This window comes from Myotis myotis, unplaced genomic scaffold (assembly GCF_014108235.1).
Source record: "Myotis myotis isolate mMyoMyo1 unplaced genomic scaffold, mMyoMyo1.p scaffold_m19_p_8, whole genome shotgun sequence".
NCBI lineage: Eukaryota > Metazoa > Chordata > Mammalia > Chiroptera > Vespertilionidae > Myotis > Myotis myotis.
Window position 1 is genome coordinate 19,026,828 of NW_023416390.1, and position 24,639 is coordinate 19,051,466.

At 40.3% G+C, this 24,639-nt stretch overlaps 1 protein-coding gene across 1 annotated transcript in view; it reads left to right on the forward strand.

Annotated features, from left to right (window-relative positions):
- The window catches only part of VWC2L (von Willebrand factor C domain containing 2 like), a 148,280-nt gene extending 123,850 nt beyond the window's left edge, over positions 1-24,430 (forward strand). Inside the window, exon 4 of the mRNA XM_036318537.1 lies at positions 22,832-24,430. Within this exon, the coding sequence (XP_036174430.1) occupies positions 22,832-22,980 (149 nt within the window). The 3' untranslated portion in view covers positions 22,981-24,430. The remainder of the gene's footprint in view (positions 1-22,831) is intronic.
- The last annotated feature ends 209 nt before the right edge of the window (positions 24,431-24,639 follow it).

The following is a 24,639-nucleotide window of genomic DNA, read 5'->3' on the forward strand; positions in this document are numbered from 1 at the left end:
AACAGTAATCAATATGTCGTTTTAAATTCTTTTAAAATCCATTGGGAAATTCTGCTTATGTCTAAACTTACCCATTCTTATTTAGCATCATCTACAAGTTGACTCAAGTCTACAGCTTCTATAACAAATTAGCAAAAGCTTCCTGGCTTAACACAAATTGATTTGTGCAAACTTCTATAGGTCACAAGCCTGAAGTCCAGGTGTAGGTTGGGCGCTGAACTCCTTCTAGGGGCTTGAGGGGAGAATCCGTGTCCTTGTATTTTCTAGCTTCTAAAAGCCACTGGCATTGCTTGGTTCATGACCCCTTTCTCTCATCCCTCCAACCTCTTGCTTTCTTCATCACATTTTCTCCTGCTTCCCTCTTATAAGGACTCGTACATTGAACCCCCTAGATAATCCATGATAATATTCACATGTCAAACTCTTTCCCATAATCATATCTGCAAACTCTCTTTGAACATGTAGTTAACGTGTTCACAGGCTCCAGGAACTAGGGTGTGATGTTGTAGGGAGGCCACTATGCACTATACCACAGGTAGGCATACCAAAGAGGACCCAACAATAGCAGCTCCATTTATTTAGGACATTATTTCTCCTCTAAAGCAATGAAGAATCATGGATGGGAAAAAAATGAGGAGAACATTGTTATGCTCCTGCAAACAGACTTCGTGAAAAAATTGGCCTAACCATATATTTATGTTATAAAAGTTGAGGAGTGAAAGGGAATATTTCTTGGATCTTCCTTCTTGATTCTTAAGCATGCCATCCTTGATGCCTTACTATCGCCCTATCTAGATGCCTCTGCTAAGGCCCAGAGACAAACACTGAGCTGGATCAAAGACTTGACCTCCTAGCATCTTTCTAATGCAGAGAAGGAACAAACTCAGATACATTTAAAAAGTGCCTAGGTCAGTGTTTGGAACCAACTTTTTGGCTTTAAAGATTTTGGCTTGGCAATCTGCATGTGAAATGCAAATGCAGCACAAATCCTCTTTATTGCTCAAACGCTCCAGAAAGTACAATCCCTAACGCTGTGCAGTGCCATTTGGAATGGAAATGAGCATCGTATGAAAACTTGGGTGTATCTAAAGGTCAGTGGAGTTTCAACCAGATGCTTTGCTTCCCACTACAGTGTTGGCAATAGGAGTGGTTTATAAATTCCACCTTGGGGAAATAAGTGTAAATATTTTTAATAATATTTTCCATTTCAACCTTGGCTCTTGAAAGTTCAAAACACAGTCTCACATTCATTTTATGCTAATGTATTCAACCAGCATGTATTACCATAAGTAAAATATTTTAAATGTCTAAAATTGAACTCATCACTCCCCATCCTCCACATATCATCACCATCCTTCCCTCTGCCCTGAGCTTGCTTTTCTCTCTGTCCATCTCAGTGAATGGCACCACCTGTGTCACCTAATCCAGAAACCAGACACAAGGTATGGGCTTCTTCTCCTGCCTCAGCCCCTGCATCCAATGTTATTAAATCTTACCATGCATGAAATGAGGATGTTCCAGTCCAGACCCAAATTTAGGCCTTCTTTCAGACTCGTGTCTCTCACATGGACCATCATAATGGCTTTGTAACTCATATCCTTGCCTCTCATCTTGCACACCTCTGTTGAATCTTCCACACTCTAGACAGAATAAGCCTTCAGAAACATTAACATAATGTCACTTCCCTACTTTAAACTTTTCAGTGGATTCTCATTTTAGGTTAAAACCCAAACATCTAATTTGGGTACAAAGACCTTTCATAACCTTCTTCTAGCCCCCTCCCCATGCACCCCATCTCTAGCATAATCTACCCCCTTCCTGAAACCAGTGATTTAGCTACAAGACCTCCTCTTTTTGTCCAGCCCTGCAACAAAAATTAGCAAGGCAACTCATGCTATTAAATATTTTACAGTCTCCAAGGGATAAAACTATTAATATATAGAGTGTTATAAGGGAGGAACAAAGTACTTTGAGGTTCAAAAGTTAAAGAAAGAACATTTGAGGGGAGATCAGTGTAGCATTAATAATATTCTTCAAGTATAAATTTTATGAATGGTTATAAAGAAAATAAAGGGCATTCAAGATAAGAAAGAACATCATTCTGATATCACTCCAATTTTACAAGTCTTCTTATTTCCATTTAAAGAACTGAGAAGCTGTAGATTTCATAATGAGGAAGCTATCTGAGTGGGCAATTTCATTGCCTAGAACAGCCTAGACTCAAGTTGGATAGATGACCAGGAAGGGAAAAGAATAATGAATGTTTTAGACGGGTTATTTGTAAAACACATAAACAAAGAGACCGTCAGTGAGAAAGAATAGCTCTTTTTGGGACAAGCAACCACTGTTGCTGGCAGTGTAATATTTCTCATTTCTATTAATGACTATGATTGACCCCATTTCCTTCCAAGCTATCAGTTCTCATTGATTTTTATTGACTTCCCTTGTCAACCTAGACCCTCTGGTTCATTAATTCACCCTCTTTCTTTCCAACTCCCACTTGCGTAGTAAAACCCCAAACCTACATCAATCCCAGTGTCTGCCTCCTCCAATACCAGCCCTAGGTTGTTGGAGACATCTACACACCACTCAGCTGTATACCACAACAAAGTCCAGGGTCTTCTCCTGGTCAACCTCTCAGCCCACCTACTCCAAGCTCAAGAGCTGGCTCTCTTTTACCACATGCACTTACCCCTTCTCATTCTCAGTAGATCACTTTATTCCTTCACAACAAAATGGGATAGCATCATTTTAAACCCCTTCCTTGCCAACATCAAGAAACATTATCTTTATATCTTCCTTATCATAATATTGCAGGAGAATTTTCTTTCTTGTGAAAAGGCATATTCTGGTGCAGCAAATCTGGGTGGGGCCAACATTGCTCATTTCTAACAAGCTCCCTGGTGATGCCAAGGCCCTGAGATCATGACCCTTGGGTTAGCAAGTCCTAGAACACATTCCCTGCACAAACACCCAGAATCTTCTCCAGATCTGCAATTTTTCCTTCATTATGGGTTCTTTCCTCTTAGCAAATAGATATGTTCATCTCCCTGATCTTACAAATTAAAATAATGGCCTCAAAAGTTCAAGGAATACATTCCAGGCCAGTAACTTCTCTTGTCACTTAGCCCTACTACAGCTCATCTTCTCTTCACAAAAAGGTTTCTTTTTTTTCTTTTCATTTTTATTTTTCTATTACAGTTTATATTCAATATCATTTTGTATTAGTTTCAGGTGTTCAGCATAGTGATTAGCCAATCCTCCACTTTAAAAAGTGCTCCCCCTGATATTTCCAGTATGTACCTGGCACCACACATAGTTATTACAATATTATTGACTCTATTTCCTATGCTGTACTTGACATTGCAGCTACTAATCTGTACTTCTCAATCCCTTCACCCTTTGCATCCAGTCCCACAGCTTCCCTCCCCTCTAGCAACCACCAGTCTGTTCTCTGTATCTATGAGTCTAAAACAGGGGTGGGCAAACTTTTTGACTCGAGGGCCACAATGGGTTCTTAAACTGGACCAGAGGGCCGGAACAAAAGCATGGATGGAGTGTTTGTGTGAACTAATATAAATTCAAAGTAAACATCATTACATAAAAGGGTACGGTCTTTTTTTTTTTAGTTTTATTCATTTCAAACTGGCCGGATCCGGCCCACGGGCCATAGTTTGCCCACGGCTGGTCTAAAACAAGGCTTCTTGAATATGCAGCTTACATAGTTTTTCCACACATCATTTAAACCCACTGAAGTCAAGCCTCATCCCCACCATGACATGGAAGATGTTTTATCTTTTTGCCTGCTGGATACTAAGGTCACAGGATATGTTCAACTTTTCTTTTACTCAACATTCCGCAGCATTTGACTCCTTACCGAAACCTTCCTTTCCACTGACTTCTATAACTTCATTTTACTCCCACCTCAATATACACTTATTCACAACCCTTTCTCAGGTGTCCATTTCTCTACTCAGGCTTTAAATGGTAGTCCCACAGGGTTCCATCAATAGTAACCTTCCAATTATTTATTTTTTTTCTTTTCCTAGGAAGCCACTTTCATGGATTCAATCATCATCTGTACCCTGAAGACTTCTAAATCGATGCTTCCAGTACAAATATCTCCCCTGAGATCTCAACTATTCTATCTAATCACTTTAAGCTTTCCACTGGCTATAAGCCAAAGACAGTTAAAATTCATTCTGGACTTTCCACCTAAACTTGACTATCCTATATGTCTCCTCTCCATTAAAGAAACCACCTACACCCAGTACAAAAGCAAGGAATATGGACATCATTTTATTTCCTTCCTCTTTCCATACCATTTACATCCACTTACTTCAACTCCATTCCCTTTCATATTACCCCAGCCTGTCCCCACGTCCCCATTCCCACTGCCACTATTTCCATGTGGGCCTTCCCCATTTCCTTTCTAGAGAAATTACTATTCTTTACCCCCCCTAGTCCGGGGGCCTTCCCACCCCACACAACAGCAGTAGTGACCTGGTAAAGCACAAATACGATTATACCACTTTGTCACTTAAAAGTCCTTTAGTGTCCCCCCTGTGCTATAACAAACAGTAAAGTATATTATATTCAAATAGCATAACGTACAAGGTCTTCCAGACCCTAGTCACTGCCCTTCCTTCTCCTCCAGCTTCAGCTCCCTACATTCTTCCTGGGACCCTTCGCTCCAGCTACATAAAATTTCTTACATTTTCCCCAATGGGCCATAACCCCTTCTTTGCTCATGCTACTACCTTCCCACCTACCACTATCACCAAAATAGCTTCACTCCACAAGATCTACTCAGTCTTCATGTGCATCAGCAGCTTTCCTCTTTCCTGGTTTTGATTAGATCACCTCCTACATTCTCCTATAAAATCCTATTTCTAACTTTGCACCTCCCTCATTTCTGCTAAAGTATAAGCCCATTGAGAGCTGGGAATGTATCTTGTTTTCACTGTATTTCTAGAGATTTACACAGTCTCTGGTACATAAGAAGTCTTCAATAAATGCTTTTGAATGAATGTATAAATAAGTTATTCTTAATAATTGAAGTCTGCCAATTGTCAATATGGGAAGGCAGCAGATGCAGGAATATCGTTGACATAAGAATGGCAGTATTTGCACCTAAGATGAATTACCCTGATCTCTCTTCTCTGCACCCTGCCTACCTCTAGATGTTCCCTCTAATTTAATGGAAAAATCACTTGCACAGGCAAGAATAAACTCAAGATTTCTAGGTTCCCCGGGGGCCAGGCCCTGGTCTATAATTGTACTTTATTTACTTGCTTGTTAGTGCATGAGACTATTTTCCTATTTTCAGAGATCTCAATGTCATACGTTTACCATATAAAACTTCAGCCTGAATGACCGTACGAAATGCATTCCCAGAAACAAAATAGCACCTCTGAGTGTCTCAGCCCATCAGTGATGCAGGAAGCTCCTTTGAAAGTTTAGGTTTGGAGGTTATTTATTCTGCAGCAATTCAAGTTTGGGCCAAAATGATTGTTTTCTGTCTTAAATTGCATTGCAGACCTCAAGAAAAAGAACATAAACTGTTGGCAAATGTATAGCCTTTAAACAAAATTGCCTTAACTTGAGGGGATTCCCTTAATATTGCTTGTTATCATTTTTTTCTCATTTTAAGAACTCTCCCATTTCATATGAATTCAGAACATGAAGGGACACATGCAGGATTTGCTTCAAGCTAAACACACACACACACACACACACACACACACACACACACAATACAACATCTTTTTAATGTAAATTCCTATGTATTGGGTACAACAGCCAAATGACAGAATAGAAACTGGCATGAGAGAGCACAGTAATGTTATTTCTTTTCCATCAGCACTTAAATTCTGTCAAAAAATGCTAGTATACTATACTCAGACCAGCAGTTCATACCAGGAAGACATTCAGTAAATACAAAAATCATCTAGTGGTTTTCAAAATCAATGACTTTACTTCCCTTGTTCTCTAGTGTAACCCCTCGGTCTACAATTTCAACCATTCTCTTGTTATTTTCTCCCTTTCCTTTGCTCCTATCATCCCATGTCTGCCAAAATCCCAAAGCTAATACTTGCAGAGTGTATATTATATGCTAACTATTCTCAGAACTGTCCTGTGTATTAACTCCATTATAATCCTCAAAAAATCCAATAAGGTAGGTACTCTTATTGTTCCCAGAATACATCTGAGGAAATGGAGACAGAGAGTAAGTGACTTGCCCAAGGTCACACTGCTATTCAGTGATGATTACAGGCAGTCGTCGGGTTACATTGGACTCTATGTATATCGTTTCGTGGTTACGTAACCATCTCCCATTTACAGTATTTATTTATAAAAAAAAAAAAAGTTTTGTCATTTCAATGTATGTACATATGTTCTTTATGTTTTTTATTATTTATTTACCACAAGTAAAGGTCAGGAACTGTTATATTTCTTTTAAATTTCTTTTACTGTTTCACTTCATTACTGCTGTGTATGTGCTCCATGTGAGTGATGTAGGTGCTTATGTAGGTGGGTTCCGACTTACGGCGAAAATCGCATTACATCCACTTACTTCAGCTCCATTCCCTTTCATATTACCCCAGCCTGTCCCCACTTCCCCATTCCCACTGCCACTATTAGTTTACACTAATAAACTAGTCACTCCATAAGGATGGATCTCCGATGTAACCTGAGGACCTACTGTATCTGCCTGGACACTCAAAATACTGCTGAGTCCCAGTGGAAAAGATCACATGTGCAATCAAATTGGTACCACCACCTACCCAGCTGGTATGGCTCAGTGGTTGAGCATTGACCTATAAACCTGGAGGTCACAGTTCGATTCCCTGTCAGGGCACATGCCCAGGTTGCAGGCTTGATCCCCAGTGGGGTGAGGGGATGCAGGAGGCAGCCAACCAATGATTCTCTCTCATCATTCTTGTTTCTATCTCTCTCTTCCTCTCCTTTCCTCTCTGAAATCAATATATATATATATATATATATATATATATATATATATATATATATATATATATATATAATGGTACCACCACAAACTATAGTCACCTTCTTTGTCTAAACCTTTACCCAGTTCAGCAATTTTATGCTTTTCAGTCGGCTATTATTTTTTCATTCTCTCGAATAACTGCTGCAACTCCTCCCTCTTTTCCTCAGTCTTCTCCCTTCATTCTCAGTAGACTAGTGCCCCTCCTCCTTCCCAGAGACAGTAGAAATTGCCAGGCAGAAACTCCTTCAGCTTCCTATTGTCTATTACAATGGAGGGAATTTCCCATCTCCCATCATAGAACATAGATTTCCATGCTCTTTTGCTTTCTCTTATTCTATTCTCTTGATTATTCCTTCCCACCAACTTGGTTTTGCTTTCACTACTCCACAGAAATTGCTCCTGTGTCACCAATAAACTTGCCTCAGCCCATATCTCATATGCCATCTCAGCTGCATTGGACACTGCTGTGACTGCTCCAACCAAAAATGTTTGCTTTGCTTTGCTTCTCCGCTACCATGCACCACTGTTTTTCTCCAACTCTGCTGTCTGCTGTCTAGGCCCCCTTTCCTCTTGCACTACACCAACTGCTCCAGGGAAACCTCACCCACTCCCCTGGCTTCAATCACCATTCATTTGCCAGGGACTCCCAGCTGTCTCTGTGTAGCTCAGTCAATTCTCTTCCTCTATTCAGCGCTGCTTAGTCAGTGGTTCTCAACCTGTGGGTCGCGACCCCTTTGGCAGTCAAAGGACCCTTTCACAGGGGTCACCTACGACCATCATGCTTATCAGATATTTACATTATGATTCATAACAGTAGCAACATTACAGTTATGAAGTAGCAACGAAAATAATTTTATGGTTAGGTCACAACATGAGGAACTGTATTTAAAGGGCCAGAAAGTTGAGAACCACTGGCTTGGATGATTCATGTGTGCATAAATGCAAAATTTTCAGCATTAACCTCATTCTCTCTCCCCCAAATCCTGCTGCATTATCAGTGTCCTAGATACTGGCTCAAATCAGAAACTTGATGGGCATGGTTTTATTCCACACATTCCATCCACCACCAAATCATATTGATTATATCTCCTAAATAGTGCTCACATCCATTCACTTCTCTGTTTCCCTGGCCACCGCCCTAGACTAGCCTACCATTATCTTTGCCTGGAATAATGCAAGAATTGATTAAATTGGTCAACTTTCTGCAACACGGGCCTCACCTCTGCTTCCTTAACATCTATAGTAAAGCCAGTGTAATCTATTTAAAAAGTAAAGCTGACGATGTCATGATTTCGATTGCTCTTTAAATGGAATCTCAAATATGGTATTTAATGCTGGGGTCCAACCCGAGCAGGTCCAGGGGTTCCCAAAGGTGTGGACAGAGTTGGCGAAGAAGGATTGACACGGAGACAGCGTTCAGTTGATCAGCAGCCTAGCCAGGATCACCAGCGAAGTTCCGGTCTGGATCTCCAGAGAGGTTCTGCTCAGGATCTCCAGCCAGGTTCTGTGTCCATATTCTCTTGCTAGGTTCTCCAGGTTCTCCAGCCAGGTTCTGTAGCCATGTTCCCCGCTAGGTTCTCCAGCCAGGTTCAGTCACCAGGTTCTAGTCAGGTTCTCTTGCCAATTTCTGTAGTCAGGTTCAGTCCAGGATCTTTTGCCATGTTCTCTCCAGCAAAGTTCTTCTGTCTGTAGGTTCTGTGTAAGTTCTGTCTTCTAAGTTCTGTGTTCTAAGTTCTGGGTCTTGTTGTCTTGTTGCATCTGTATTTATACCAGTTGATTCAAATCCTATCAATCTCTATTTCAAAGGTTAGGGTGTTTCTTATCTCCATTCCAGGGAGTAAAGATTATGTAGCTTAAGCATGATTGTTCGTAGTTAAAGTGATTAATTACCCACCTGGCACTTAGTTAAGAGGTTTTATTCCCTAACTTCAGGGGAAAATCCCTACCTGGGGAAACAACCTTTCTCAGAGAGGAGACCTTGGTTAAAACACAGCGCCAAGAAGGTGAGCAAACATATTAAGAACAGTATGCCATATATGCCAGGTCCCTTGAAACAGCAAGCATGGACCGGCTCCCGGCAATTTAAGAGCACCAAGCACTAGCTTCTACTGATGTCTACTTTTATTTTGGTCCCACTTTCACCAGCTCTCTGCTGTATCTCAAGTGCTTCCCTATGCCCCAGTGTTGTATTGCACTCAGACACTGTTCACATATGGCTTCTTTGCCCCCTCCCTGTCATTGTCACCAAACACTTCCTCAAGGCATCCTTCTCTGACTTTTAATCTAGATTAAATGCTCTTAATATGTGTGCTTTATCTTATTTTTCATAAACTTTATCCCATTGTTATTTATATTACATATCTACTTTTGCCATATACACACAGGAAGGAAATATGACTGTCTGGTCAACATAATATTTCTAGACTAGAAATATTTCTGTCAAAATAGCATACAGTTTGCACCTAAGGAAGTTTTGAAGGAGTAAATGAATTAGCAAATGCTGGACTGTATTTCTGTCAAACTTATTATACAGTTTGTGGACTATTTTTACTAATTTTGTCATCATTTCTGTGTCATAGCTATTAGCCACCTACAGGCATTGTTAGATGCCCATTAAAGAAAATGTCACTGTGTTATCTAATTTACCTATGGCATGTCTAATAATATAGAGTGGCATAAAAATAGGTTTACACTTGTGAGTACACAAAACACAGAGTCTATTCTTATTTTACTATTTATTAATTATGATATTCTTTTTCATACAAACAACTGTAAACCTACTCTTGCCATTCAGTAGGCAGCTTTGGTCATATATTCCAATAATAAAATGATCTGCCCATCATCTTCTTTTCCAGTTGCAAAGCATTTTGTGTCTTTGAATAGAAAGAATAAAAATGGAAAGTTTTCTGTTTTATTTCTATGATGAAATGTATTATGTGTGTGGGAGGGGTGATGGGAGTGATGCTTACTTTGTTGACAAGGATACCTCATGTCCCATGTCCCCCCTCCCCCCCCCCCAGGGAGGATGTCCATTTTATTCTAGTGTGTTCAATCAAGAATATTATTTTAAAGTAATGAAGCAGGTTGGTAATTTCTTTTTCATCAGTGAAGTAAACAGTTTTCAAAGATGATACTAAATTATTTGTGAGAAGTAGAAAGTGCTTAACAAATTTTATTTTTCATGTGAAAGGTAGATAAAACTGAGTTTGTACAATCTTTTCCCACCTGATTCTATCCAAAGTATAAATGTATACTATTTTCTTTCCAGTGACAAGCAACTTGTTCTTGGAAAGTAAGATCAGTAAAGCATCCAAAATGGTTCCAAATGCCGTGTCACACATGACACCTGAATTCTCAAAGCTGTCATGTGGGTAAAAATCACACTTATCAAAAAAACACAATAATGACATCTCAGAGGTCAATACTGAAACTTGTAAGTAATTGAACCATTTAGCCACCATTTACTAGCTCAGAATTTCTCCTTGGGATTGACCTGTTGCTAAAAGCCTTGTTTTTGTAGCATGCTAAATTCATTGCTTTACTCAGCTATTTTCCTAGTTCCAAATGATATGGTTTTTATCCAAGTTGCCTTATCCAAAAGCAGGGAGTCTCACATCTTAGCTGGCATCAGAATAACCTGGACTATATGCTAAAAGACAGTTTGCTGAACCCCTACCTGGCACTTCTAATTCAGTAGATGTCTGAAGGGGATGAAGAATTTGCATATCAGAGATGTTCTGAGTGATACTGATAATGAGATCAAAGGCCTACACTCTGAGAATCCCTATCCTAAAGATATGCCCTTTTCAACAACACTTAGTATTCCTTCCTACCAAATTATGTAAAACTTAGTCTCCTCTTGGTCATTCAGAATACTTCTTTATTCTTTCGTAATTCCTCTAGGCCAGTACTATCTGATAGAAGTATCATGTGAGCCATGATATTTTCTAAAATGAAATTTTCTAAGTTAGCTCCATTAAAAAAGTAAAAAGAAAAAGATGTAATTAAAATTTTTATTCCTCACCTGAGGATAAGTTTGATGATGATGATTATTATTTTTTAGAGAGAGAGAGAGAGGAAGGGGCAGAGAGAGAGAACATCAATGTGAAAGAGAAACATTGATCAGTTGCCTCTCCTACATACCCAGCCAGGAACAGAACACACAACTTGGGTATGTGCCCTGACTGGGAATGGAACTCTCGACCTTTCAGTGCATAGGATGAAGCTCCAACCAACTGAGCCATCTGGACAGAACAAGAGATGGAATTAATCTTAAGAATATATTTTATTTTACCCAATGTATCCAAAATATTTTTGTCCAACATGTAATTGATATAAAAAATACAATGAGCAATTTTGCATGCTTTGTTTATATTTGGGGCATACTAAGCCTTTTCGACTGGATATTTTTTCACATTTACAGCACCCTCCTTTTGGTCTAACCACATTTCAGGTGCTCCATAGTCACATATGGTTAGTGGCTACTGCAAGGGCCAGCACCGCCCTAGACATTTAGAGTCAAGGACACTGGAGAATTGATGGCTCTGGGTAGTCTGCCGCTGTCTGACATTCACTACATTTCCTCTATTTAAAATATGCCTGACTGTCAGAAGCATTATCAATTTAATAACACATTTTAAGGACAAAAACAAAACTATTACATCATTAAGTGCACACCTTGGTTTTGAAACACGTGCCAGTATCAGAACTTTCTCTATTTTATGCATAGAACTGAATATAAAATGTCACAATGCACTGTTTTTCTCTTGCCATTTTGTTCTACTCAAATCCTCCCCATCAAAAACCTTTTTCTTCCAGCAAGATAATCCACAATAACAACAGAGTGTTTGTGCTTCTTTATTTTTCCTTCATCCTCACATAATCTCATACAAACATACACACAGAAGTTTGTCTATATTTTTATAAGAATAGGCTCCTATTATACGTACACTTCTCTGCATAATTCCTTTCTTATTCAATAATAACTCACAAAAATCCCTTCAAGTCAGCTGGAGGTTGTAATTCATTCTTTTTTAATGGCTACAATAGTCCATGCGGTGGGGCACCATAATTTATTCAATATTTCTGTTATTGGCAGGCATTCACACTTTATCCTGGATTTTCAAGCACTGAAAAAAATGCTGCAAAAAAAGCCTTTAGATAGGTAGATATTTTGATACATAGATATATACCTCATCTACTCTCTTATTGAGCTTGCAATCTTTTTGATAGCCTTTAATTTAGACATCCTCCCAGCATATCTGGGCCCTTTCTTTCCAACAAACCAAAGCAGTTATCATTAGTAGTCCAAGAAAACTGTTTTAAATCATTTTCCTAATGGATCCTTCCACAGTCAACTTGTTCAGACCAATGCATCTCCCTTCAACCCTCCCCAATGATGCTGTCTCTATTCACAGAAAAATCCACATAGAAATTATCTTACTGTTATATGCTTACTCACTTTGCAAAAAACAATATTAGTTGACATCAACAAGATTAATTTCTTTACTGATGTTTTAAAATTAACAAAATAAAAAATAGAAATCCAAGGACCAGTACTCTATAACATACCCAAAGTAGCAGATTGTAACTCAGGTAAAAACTATAATCAGGATGATAAATAGCAACAACTAACAGTTTTTAAAAGTATTTTTATTGATTTTAGAAAGGAAGGGAGAGGGAGACAAACATCAATGATGAGGACCCTTGGGAATGAGCCCTGACTGGGAATCAAACTGTAACTGCCTGTTTCATAGGTCGATGCTCAACCACTGAGCTATGCTGGCCAGGCAGCCACAGCTAACAGTTACTGAGTGTTGGTATAAGACAGGTACTATTCTCATTGTTTTTCATTTGGTAATTCATTTACTCCTTCAAAACTTCCATAAGGTAGGTACTCTTGTTATTGTAATATTATTCCCACTTTGTGACTGGGGACATTGTGATCATACCTCCAGTAAATGGCAAGATCAGGATTGAAATGTGGATGTCAGAGTCCTAATCGCCTCACCTACAAGTAAATCAATTCAGCGACTCAATAAGTAGGTAAAAAATCACCTCAGCTCTTCTCTCTGAACCTCAGTGCCCTTAGCTATAAAATGGGTACAGTAATACCAGTTCCTCCAACCTTTAAGATTGCTAAGAAGAAATATTATCACGACTTGAAAACCACAGAGAGCTCTAACAAGGGAGGTTGTCTTGTTTCAGCTTGAAAATTTGGCTGAGACTATTTCCTCATTCATAGCAAACACTAAGCAGGTAAAGTGTCTTATGCAAGGGCAAACTAAGACCTATGCCGACCACACACACCCTTCTGAAGGTGAGGCTACGTGTAGATGGCCAGCTAGCACACAGCGGGAACCACGCCAGGCTCTCACAGCCTGCTGGTCTGCCTGAAATTAGAAAAAGAGCAGCCAACCTTTCCCTCTATTGTGCAGCATGACCACGTCCTTCCTCTCTCTGCTCCAACCCTTGCATTACTTAATTGGAGAGCGAAGCTATAAATCTTACATACTTAAGGGCCAGGAAACTCTCTGGAGCCCTCACACTGAAATTTGTGTGGGAGTTCAGCAATATTGAATTTTCAAATAAAATGATTAACAGGAACCTTTAGGGCAGCCTCAGAGAAAACAATCCGTCCTGAGTCTTGCCGCCTTCATCTGAGGACGCTTTTTGTTCTCGGGTTTAATGAAATGGTTTGGAAGTAACACAGTGATAGTGATGAGTAACTAAAAGCAGAAAGAGAGTCTCTCCATTCTCCACTCGGGAGCTCCGTCAGTGATCAAACTCATGTCACTGCTCTCTGACCAGGCCTAACAAGGCCAATGAAACATGTTCCTGGGAAGGTTTCAGCCACTTAGCTCCATTTTAACTGCAAGCCGCTCTAATTACTGGGTTTTTTTAGAAACATTTTCTCCAAGATTTTAATAGTAAGAAATCAGTGTGCCTGATCAGAAAGCCGATTTGCATTTCCATAGCATAATAACGTCTATCAGACTTCATGAAGCAGAGAATTAAACTCAGTTAAAAGGAAGGACATAATCCAATCCGGTTCTACCCCAGACTGAGGCCTCCAAGCCTACTATTTGCTGAAACAATGATTTAGGTGCGCTGCCAAACAAATATGGGATGTTTATGGTCTTGCACAATAGGAATCTGCCTCATTTATGCTGCAGAAAGATCATTTACAACCAATTTCTAAAAGACACCAAGTGTCAATAATAAATTTTTAAATCAAGGCCAGAAATTGGGATACTCAGACACACACTATAAGCATATGACGTTGTTGTCTGAAGGAGGATTTTCAGGGATGCCATACCATTTCATAAGTTGAAAGCATGTGTAAAGTGGCCGTGACCTGCCCAACTTCCCTAGCTTCTGGGAGGGAGGAGGCTTAGCAGGAAAGAGGATTTGGGTCATCAAGCAACAAGGACAGGGCATCTCCTACCGAGAGATCTCAGTGCCAGTCGGCCTGCCTGCCGAGATGATCACTAGATTCACGCTGTGTTTTCAGCCATATCTGCTTCCAGGGAGCAATTCTGCTTTGCAGTTATGGAGGAGAGGTTGACTAAAGCTGCTGGAGGGGCCCACTTCTCTGCCCCACATGGGAGTTTTGTAGGCAGACCTACCCCTTTCCATTCACTATTTGCCTATTCACCTCTTTGCCTTTCTCTCTCTCTCTCTCTCTCTCTCTCTCTCTCTCTCTCCCTCTCTTTAAATATTCTGGGCTTTTCCTTCTAACCCATCCCATACCATCCCAGGTGCTATTACAATTAGGAGAAAATGAAAAGTAGCTCTTACAGAAAAACTGACTTCTGGAATGAAGCATAGAAAAGTTGCTGTGCGTCCCCAGCTTAATCACTTACTAGCTGTGTGACTTTGAGAAAGTCACTTGACATTTCTATGTCTCATTGCCTCACCTATAAAACAAAGAAAATAGTAGCTCTTGTGAGAGGAAAAATGGTCGTGCATGGAATTTCTTTAAAAGTACTCCAGAAAGTATTTTCGCTGAATTCAATGTTGTCAACTGGGTCTGGGTTTGACGTGAGCTTCCTGCAAAAAATAGCTGGGGAAGCAGGAACAGAGGGATGTATGATTACAGCTGACTTTTGGAGTAAATAACAATACAAATACAGAGTCTCCTCAAGGAAAGTAGTCAACTCAGAATAGGAGGGTTAAAATGTGAGCTCTCCTGCTGTTTAGTTCTCCGCCCTTCATCAGCTCCCTTAATCTCTCCGAGCATTCCTTTCCCCACTTGTGCAATAGGATCCACGAAAAACACCTTATTGCATGATGGTGAATGAGAAATTTAAAAAATATATATGAACATATTCTATAAACTATGAAGAAGTTTTCCACTCCGGACCTAGGCATTCTACTACATTGTCTTGCTTATTTTCTTCATAACACGAAATGACTTGAAATAGCCCTATTTAATTGATTTTTGTCTGATTCACCCCACTAGAATGTCAGCTCCCTAAAGGCAGAAACTCCGTCTTATTAATAGCTGTATCACTCATGCTTAGAGTAGTCTTGTTCAGACTGAATAAATATTCAAGACAAGCATATTGGTAGTCAGCCCCAGAAAAAAAAAAAAATGAAGTAGATAAAGTTTGCCACATTGACCCCTCTTCTGATCCCTCTTAGTATTAGAAATGAATTGCCCCCTTCCTATAATTGAGGAATTATCTACATATAAAGAAAGCCCATCTCTTCCTAGAGAAGCTGCAAATGCTAGCTATTCATACTCCACTCTCCCTTGCAGCTAGGGTGCAGGTATTTACTAGACTCTGACCCCAGGCTTATTAGCTGTTGCAGACTTTAAATTTAAAACTAGTGATTTCAAGACCAATAGGACCACATAGTCTTCACTCTAGCAAGGCTTGTAAGAGGGGCATCTATGCCTATGGTTCTAGCAGCAGCATCCAAGACCCTGGGTTGGTGAAAATGATGGGGCAAGCTGCTGTATCCGCACCCAACATATGTTTTCACTTGGTCACATCTGTGGCATTATTTTGGCCCTTACTCTTGATTGTATTATGCCCCAAGCTAAGTTCCTTTGGCTATTCTGGATAACCTCTAGATAGAATTTCCTCTATCTTGTGCCTTTTTTCCAGGATTGGTTTTGTTGCCTGACTGGTAGAATCCTCCTCTTCCCCAAACTGCCCAGTAGAATCGCTTTCAAACTGCACATGATCCTGGTTCCCTAAGGGACTCCAAATAAGTATTTTCTTCTACAAATTATACCCCCTCCCCTCCAGCCCTTCTCATTCACTCAGATCAAATTATACATTTCTTGGGCCTTATTTCCCCTAGGACCTTGCATTCTATAAGGCATAATCTGATCAATTAATTCAAGCCAGTGTGTTAATTGATGACACTAATTTAATATTACCCCAGCACCTTAGCAGATACTTTTAATACCTTAAAGCAAATAAGAAAGTAATGTGTTTTTACAACTATATAGGACTAGGGCCTGTGAAGGCTCTTGTCTATGTCTGCAATCTCAAAGGACTTGTATCCACCAACACAGGTCATGTCTAATCTGACCTTGGGTGCTATGTGGACTAATCATATTATGAGTGACATTGGGTATTTCATGGAATCAATGCCTTTATTTTATTATTATACACACACACACACACACACACACACACACACACACACACACACCTTCTTAAAATACTTCAAGAGCTTCCAATGGCTTTTAGAATAAAGATAAAAAATTTTACCATAGCCAACCAGGCCCAGATCTTGAGCCCTAATCTAGTGATATAAATGTTTAACAACTAGCTCTTGGGTCAGGGGAGGAGTGGTTTAAATCCTTTGTAGCACTCACTGACTTGGGTAGCATAAGTACTTCCACCATGGCCAATTTCAAGCTACCAAAATAATGTAAAAAAGGTGACCAGATTCCTAAATATTTAAAAAATAGTCTCTTGAAGACCAGTATGAGCTACCAGCTCCAGCACACACTGTTTTCCAAGCCTCTAGAACTGGCTTTCCCAGCCACTTCTTATTGCACTCACCATTCTAACCCCATTGGCTTTTCAACTTCCTCATAGAGTCCGCACACACAACTTTTCCATTTACCTATAGCTCAGATCAAGTTCTCTGTTACAGCTTCCCACAGCTCTCCGATCCTGTCTTTCAGAGCAATGATTTCATGTTATATATTTGTTTCTTCTTGCAACTGATGTGATGTTTAACATCATAAGCAAGTATGGGTCTATAGGATAATCAGAGTAGCTATACACCCCCTTTTTCATATAATTTCTATGCATCCTTTTATGAGGGAAATTTTAGGACTATCCAAAAAAAGATAATTTTAGTGGTTGAATGAATCTGCTCAGTTCTTATAACCACAAATATTACAGTATCTCTTCTATTTTCTCCTAGTTTCTTAGGTTATTGACACTAGAGAAGATTATTCCAAATGTGTTTTCTCTGATCACTAGATATTCTGTGTGGATGCCTTACAGGCTAAATTTGTGAGGTTGAGGTAGGAAGATAGGAAAAAGTAATGCTGATAAGACAGTGCTCCAGGCTCCCTTAGCTACCTTGCCAGAGAAGTTCTGAGTTTATATATTTAATAGATTGGTCTTCCTTATAAGATTATTTTGGCCGAAACCGGTTTGGCTCAGTGGATAGAGCGTCGGCCTGCGGACTGAAAGGTCCCAGGTTCGATTCCGGTCAGGGGCATGTACCTGGGTTGCGGGCACTTCCCCAGTGGGAGATGTGCAGGAGGCAGCTGATCGATGTTTCTCTCTCATCGATGTTTCTAACTCTCTATCTCTCTCCCTTCCTCTCTGTAAAAAATCAATAAAATATATTTTTAAAAAAAAAGATTATTTTGAATGATTATTATTGTTAAAAAAATGTTTGCAAACCAGTTTTAATTTTATAGGTATGGAAAATAAGTGCTCCAAGAAGTACAGGATAATAGGGAAATTATTGATGTGCTTCCTGGAAAATTTTTTTTTTCATGTATGAGAATTCCTATCCTGCTTTTCCCTTCTTCCCTTCTTGTTCCAAGTCCCAGTAAAAATTTAAGCTGCATTTCCCATGATGTTGCTTTTTCAAAAATATGAATCCTTTTTGAGACTAAACCATATGGCCCTCCATTTGTACTCGGGTTACCGAGTGCTTGTCTAAAGTCACAGAGATAATTGGTTGTAGAAGCACAACTTGAACCAGGTCTCCCGAGTAACCGTTTCCTTTCATTCTGCTTCCGAGTTGGTCTACTGTCAGCACCAGTGGGAACCGCTACTCAAAGGAAAGCCCACGACCCATACTGCAGGCATCTTCTCCACAAGAACTACATTTTCATTGTTAGATTGTTTTCTAGAGACAAAACTATAAATCTAAAATCTGATAAAGTTCAATAGAAAAGTGACCCACATCTTCCTAGCCATCAAATTTCTTACCTCAGAATGCATCTTCAACACTAGGACCAACTGGACTTCCAAGTTCTGAATAGAAACCCAGGAACTGGGTAAAGAATCCAGCAATGCACTCTATGGCGTCCTATAAGTCAAGGAAATTTGAACTCATATTCCATTGATGTCACTTACTAGGTATGTGATTTCACACAAGTCGTTTTCTATCTCGGAGGCCCAGAGTTCTGAGGATGAGAATGTGTACCTTATATGGTTTATTGGAAAGATTAAATAAGACAAACTCCTGGCATGAAGTGCTCAAGTGATGATCGCTCTGTGTTCCCATTAATTAATAAATGTTTTTATACCTATATTACTAGCGCAAGGCCGGATATACAGGGTATGCCCCAAAAGTGTATATATACTTTAACAGCTGATGGCTCAATTTTGAAAATGAAATGTAGTTTAATAAACACTGCCTTTATAATTATTCAAAGTGTATGTATACATTTTTGGGACATCCTATATTAATAAATAGATGATAGATAGATAGATAGATAGATAGATAGATAGATAGTGTGTATATGTGTATGTGAGTGTGTAAAGCCTGATCCATAAGTTCAGAAAATAATTTTGCTTCCAATATATAGCTAGTTTGTTCATCATATTTTATTCAGTTAAACAAACATATACTGAGTTTTTAATATTTGCTGGACATAGTATTAGGCCTGGACCATAAGAAAGGGTAGATATTCAGTTCCTGTTTTCAAGGAGCTAATGATTTAAATCCTACCTGACAGATGAAAATGTCCTATGTTCTTAGGGATCTCTAAGAGAGACGATCTCCCCACACTGTTGGAAACTGTCATGCTCAATTCTCAGTTCTCTGAGCAATTTGTGTGTGTTTACAATTCTTTGACAATCGATGTGTTTCTGTTTCCTCTTATGCTCGGCATCAGAAGGAAGAAAGAACAGTTGGCCACTATTTTTCACCTAATAAACCTTCATTCACTGAGAGTTATTGAGTTATTCCTCTGTCTTCTCTTTCTAGATTAAATAATTCCAATCCCTTTAACCTTTCCTCAGAGGTCCTATTTGCCAGCCTTCAGTTTAATCATTTTCACTGCTCCCTTCTGGAGTCTCTCCAAGTCTTCTGCATTAAAATACGTTGCTTTACTATTGAGTTCAGTCTTCTAAGCATCTATTCTTTCACATAAACCAAGACAGAAGGAATCAGATCCCAAATAAAAGGAAAAGAATAGACAGAAGGATAGATTCCCTATGTAAGGAGCTCATGTAGAACACTCTCATGCTCAAGGAAAATTAGCATTTATTGTCACTACTATTAAGGACAGACCAATACCGTTTCTAAATTGTGCCAACCATTCTGTTTGACAATTACCTAAATTACTTTTCAGCAGATCAAGCTATTAACAGAAAACTCCAGCCTTGCTTTAGTTACACCTGAAATTTTCAGAAGGCTCCTAATAAAATCACTAATGAGATCAAACAGGATTTTTTGAATCTGTGAAATACCTCTGATCACCAAGTAGACCACAGAGAAGTCTCCATGATGTTCACAGGCAGTGCCTTTTACTGGCCAGTCCTAGCAAAGTGCAAGGAATATTTCTTTGACTTCTGTCAATCAATATAAATTAATATTTCCTGGGCTGAGATTGCAGCAAATTCTAAATAATTCCATAAATGATGTGTCCATAAATGATGTGTCAAGGCTGATAGAATACATACTAATCATAGTATGACACCAATATAGGTAGAAAGAGGAAGATACAAAACCAGAACCCTAGTAAAACAACTCAACACATGCATGATGACTTATCAGAGATATTTTTACAAAGAGTCCCACTTGCCTTTTTCTCTTATTGTGCCATTGAGATGAACCTACCCCTGTGAGACAGCAACATTCCTCTACACACACACACACACACACACACACACACACACACACACGGTTAAGATTCTAAGATTCTTTGGGCAGATTTCCAAATCCTCTCAAGAAGCTGGGAGAACATTTACTGAATAATATTCTGCTTATGTCAGGGGCTTCTTTGCTTTGAAACCACTGTTTAGAATTTTTTTTTCATTGCCCATCTGGAAAAGTTAAAAGTATACAATTGCGGTGAAAAGAACTGGTGAGAAGTAGAGAGGCAGAGAGAGAGAAACCACTGCCTCCTCTGGGGGATCCCAGAGAAATAGGTGGCGGCCAGCATCCAGTGCCATTTCTGAAGCTAGTTTGGCTCCTGCCAGGTGTGAGCTGGAACTAGCTGGGCTGAGAGGAGTCTGTCCACACAGCCACAGGAGAACCAGAGTTGCCTGGAAATGCTTCCTTGCCAAGTTCTCTGAAGACTCCCTCAGTTCTGGTCACAGAACAAGTCCATGATTTCTTGTGGGAGTTTCCCAGGGAGGTGTAGTCCCAAAGATAAGTGAATGTATCAAACAATGTCTAATCCCAAGATTTGTAATATTGATATAGTGATCCTTAAACAATCAGCAATTAGGATGGCCAGGAGCTTATACCCACAGCAGCGTAAAAAATTCCCTCCCAGGTAAAAGTAGACAGTTCACTAGCTGTTTAATTGACAACCTTGACCTAGTACAGTGATGGCAAACCTTTTGAGCTCGGCGTGTCAGCATTTTGAAAAACCCAACTTAACTCTGATGCCGTGTCACATATAGAAATTTTTTGATATTTGCAACCATAGTAAAACAAAGACTTACATTTTTGATATTTATTTTATATATTTAAATGCCATTTAACAAAGAAAAATCAACCAAAAAAATGAGTTCGTGTGTCATCTCTGACACGCGTGTCATAGGTTTGCCATCACTGACCTAGTAGATCCCGCCTCCTTTTATTAGTTCTCCATTCCAGGCACGTGCCCAAGGTGTTTGTCCCCCAGAGTGAGGGAAAGGCATAAGTCACACACGCCACCGTAAGTGCATGCACAACTGAGGTCTGGGAGTTCTAAAACAATGGGTGATTGAAGCCATAACATATTAATAGTTACCAATTTTATAAAAGCAAGATTCTAGTTATGAAGTGAACTACAAATCGCCCCTGTTTTATTTATTTGATAGTAAATAGAGTCTCATAAATTCTTATCAAGTGGTAAGAGAGTGAGAGTAGGGCAGGGATATTGATGTATGTTGCCAGGCTACTTTGTAGTGGTTATGGCAAGTGGCCAGGAACGCTGGATTAATAAATCACTAGTAGACACCACTCTGTGCTCCCTCTTTATTCCAATATGTACTTCAGAGACTTATATCAAATTATTTCAAAGAAACAGCAATTTTCACCACCCCACTCTAATCCACTGCACCCTGGGAAGCAATTTTTATTCCATTTGAATCTGAGAAATAATATCACCAACACTGAACACTGGCATTTGTTCATTGCGAGGACTAAAAAAAAAAAAAGAAGAAAACAAATAAAGGGTAAGATAGAAATGAGAGAAAGACAAGAAGTGAAAACCTGAGATTGGTGAATTTTAGAAACATCCATCTATGATGAGCAAGTGACATTTTCAGTAAAGAGTTTCTGGATCTGAAAAAGTAAAATAAAATTCTGGTTGACTTTCAAAAGCCAACCATTTGGGTCATTCTTTAAAAACAAAAACAAAAACAGATAGCCGACAGATTAAAGGAACTCCATTTATAAAAATCAAATGAACTTCTAACAAAGCTTGTCTGGGACATGAATAAATCATCTGGTCATGAATTATTCATTATTATCAAGAAACAAGCTGGGGATTCCAGGAACTGTGCTTGGGGAGGTGCTGAAACTGGGGACTGAGTGAGTTCATCGATTCATACCCACCAGGGGAAGCCAGGGAACAGGCCTGGGTACCATCTTCTGATGCTGATCTCACTGGACTCGCATTCAACTTTAGAGGACATTTCAGCAGCCTTTGCATCACTACGCAGAAAGCAAATAGAGTTTAACTCCTAGAACCTTACTTTAGAAAACTGCATGTACTCAGTAACAGACACTATTTTTTGAGCACTGGATCTTTATTTTTTAATATATTTTTATTGATTTCAGAGAGGAAGGGAGAGGGGGAGAGAGAGAGAAACATCAATGATGATTGGCTGCCTCCTGCGCACCCCATGCTGGGGATGGAGCCTGCAACCCGGGCATGTGCCCTTCAGTCCACAAGCTGACTCCATCACTGAGCCAAACCAGCTTGGGCTGGCATGCATGATATACACAGGGAACACTAGCTGTGAGCAAAACATGGTAGCGGTGGAGAGTTTTTATTGAAAGGAGATGGCTGGAAAATTCTTTCATGATAAACTGTTCAGCGTAGTCTGACCTGCTCATCATGGCGTTAGAGGGCTGGACTTCCAAACTGGGGCGGGATAGGGAGGAGAGAGCGCCTCTCGGGTCCCACCCACTAACCCGCGTGTGTTTGTGTTCCAGGTCCTAACTGCTTCGCAGGGACTACCATCATTCCGGCTGGCATCGAAGTGAAAGTGGACGAGTGTAACATCTGTCACTGCCACAACGGGGACTGGTGGAAGCCGGCGCAGTGCTCCAAACGCGAATGCCAAGGCAAGCAGATCGTGTAGCGCGCCAGCCACCCCGGCGAGGACCACTTCCCCGGAGAGGGCGCGGGGCTGCTGCTCCGCACACGTTTCCAACGCAACGGAACGGACACACGGACTCCCGCCAGCTCCAACAGGGTCACCAGCAAAACCTTCTAGGGTTGACAAAAGTGACTGTTTTACTAAGAGGACATTCCTCTCTTGCTATATAAAATACACATATAGTACACAGCTCTCGAAACCGCTTTTGTAATTACCCACGCTCGATGGTGACTTGACTGGATTTCTGGAACAAAAAACAAATCGCCTCAGACAGGCTGCTTCTCCGGTGACACCTCTAGCCTGCCAGCTCACCGTCTGCCGAGTTAATTCCCGTTTACGCTCCTGTCCATCCGACACGGCATTTTTCTCCTGTAGTATCTCTTTTTCCCATTGAGAGTCTAAGGGGCCAGATTTGACCACACAGCTGTGTCAAACTTTGGTAAAGAAATGTCAGGGGTGCGGACCCTGCCCGACCAGGAACACCAAAAGCATCCAACCAATCACTCCTGCCCTGTCAGCTGAGAAAAGAGAAGGGTACACAGACGGACACACCGCTGGGCAAGGCAGGGACCTGGCACCCGATGCATTGTTTGGGGGCCCCCGATTTCATGCTGACAAACCACACATTCCATCTGCAAAACCTTGAAACTGCCAATCAAACACTAATATTGAAGTACACCATGAAGGTGACTAAAGAATCCAAAGGAGTCAGGTATTCGAAGTTGTAGCATTAGTCACCCAACTTTCTCATGATGCTGAAGTTGAGTTCAGCTTGTTAATTAAACACCCTCCAAACCCACTGTCAGCTGGCACTATAAATACAGAACCAGGGTGAGTCGCCCCACTGTGAATCTGAATCCTTCTGAACACAACTGGCCTTTGAGATCAGATTTGGCTGACAGCCAGCCATACACGCAGGCAGTTTTTATGGTTCGGGACCGTGTTGGCCCTGTTAGAGTAATGACCACTCAGCCCTCTGTCTAAAACACAGATTCAGGACACTCTTTCCACCTCAAGTGCTGATTTAAATTCAAGATTAGGGTAGAGTGAGTCTTGCACAATACAATTCCATTTGTTGAACATTTTTTAAAATGTATATATTAGATACTGAACAATTAAAGCGAAGCGTCTCAAGGTTGCCCTGGTAATGCTGCGAGTATAGTAACAGAAAAAAATAAAATACACAGGGTATCTGATGCCACCTCCGAGTCAAGTGCAAATTCAGCAATTCTGAAACCACAAGGCACAGGTAGTTGCTTGTTTCTGTCTTGTAAACCCTGGTGCAGATCTGGTAGGGTCCTTGAGGAAACTTGAAGGCTGTCTTTGTTATCATTGTTCTCTCCTTTCAGCCCCCCACCCACCCTGGCTTTGCCCTAACTTCTATGGAGTACCGCATTCTAGAACAAGGTGCCTCAGCCCTAGTGCTGTTGACATTTGGGGCCAGACAATTCATTGTTGGGGACGGGGAGGTAACCCGTGTGCATTTATAGGATGTTGAGCAGCATCCTTGAGCTCTATTCCCTACATGCCAACAGCAACACCCGAGTGGTGAATGTCTCCAGACATTTCCAATGTCCCTGAGAGGTCGGGGAGCGAGAGAAACATCAGCTGGTTGAGAAGCAGTGGTCTAGAATAATCAGT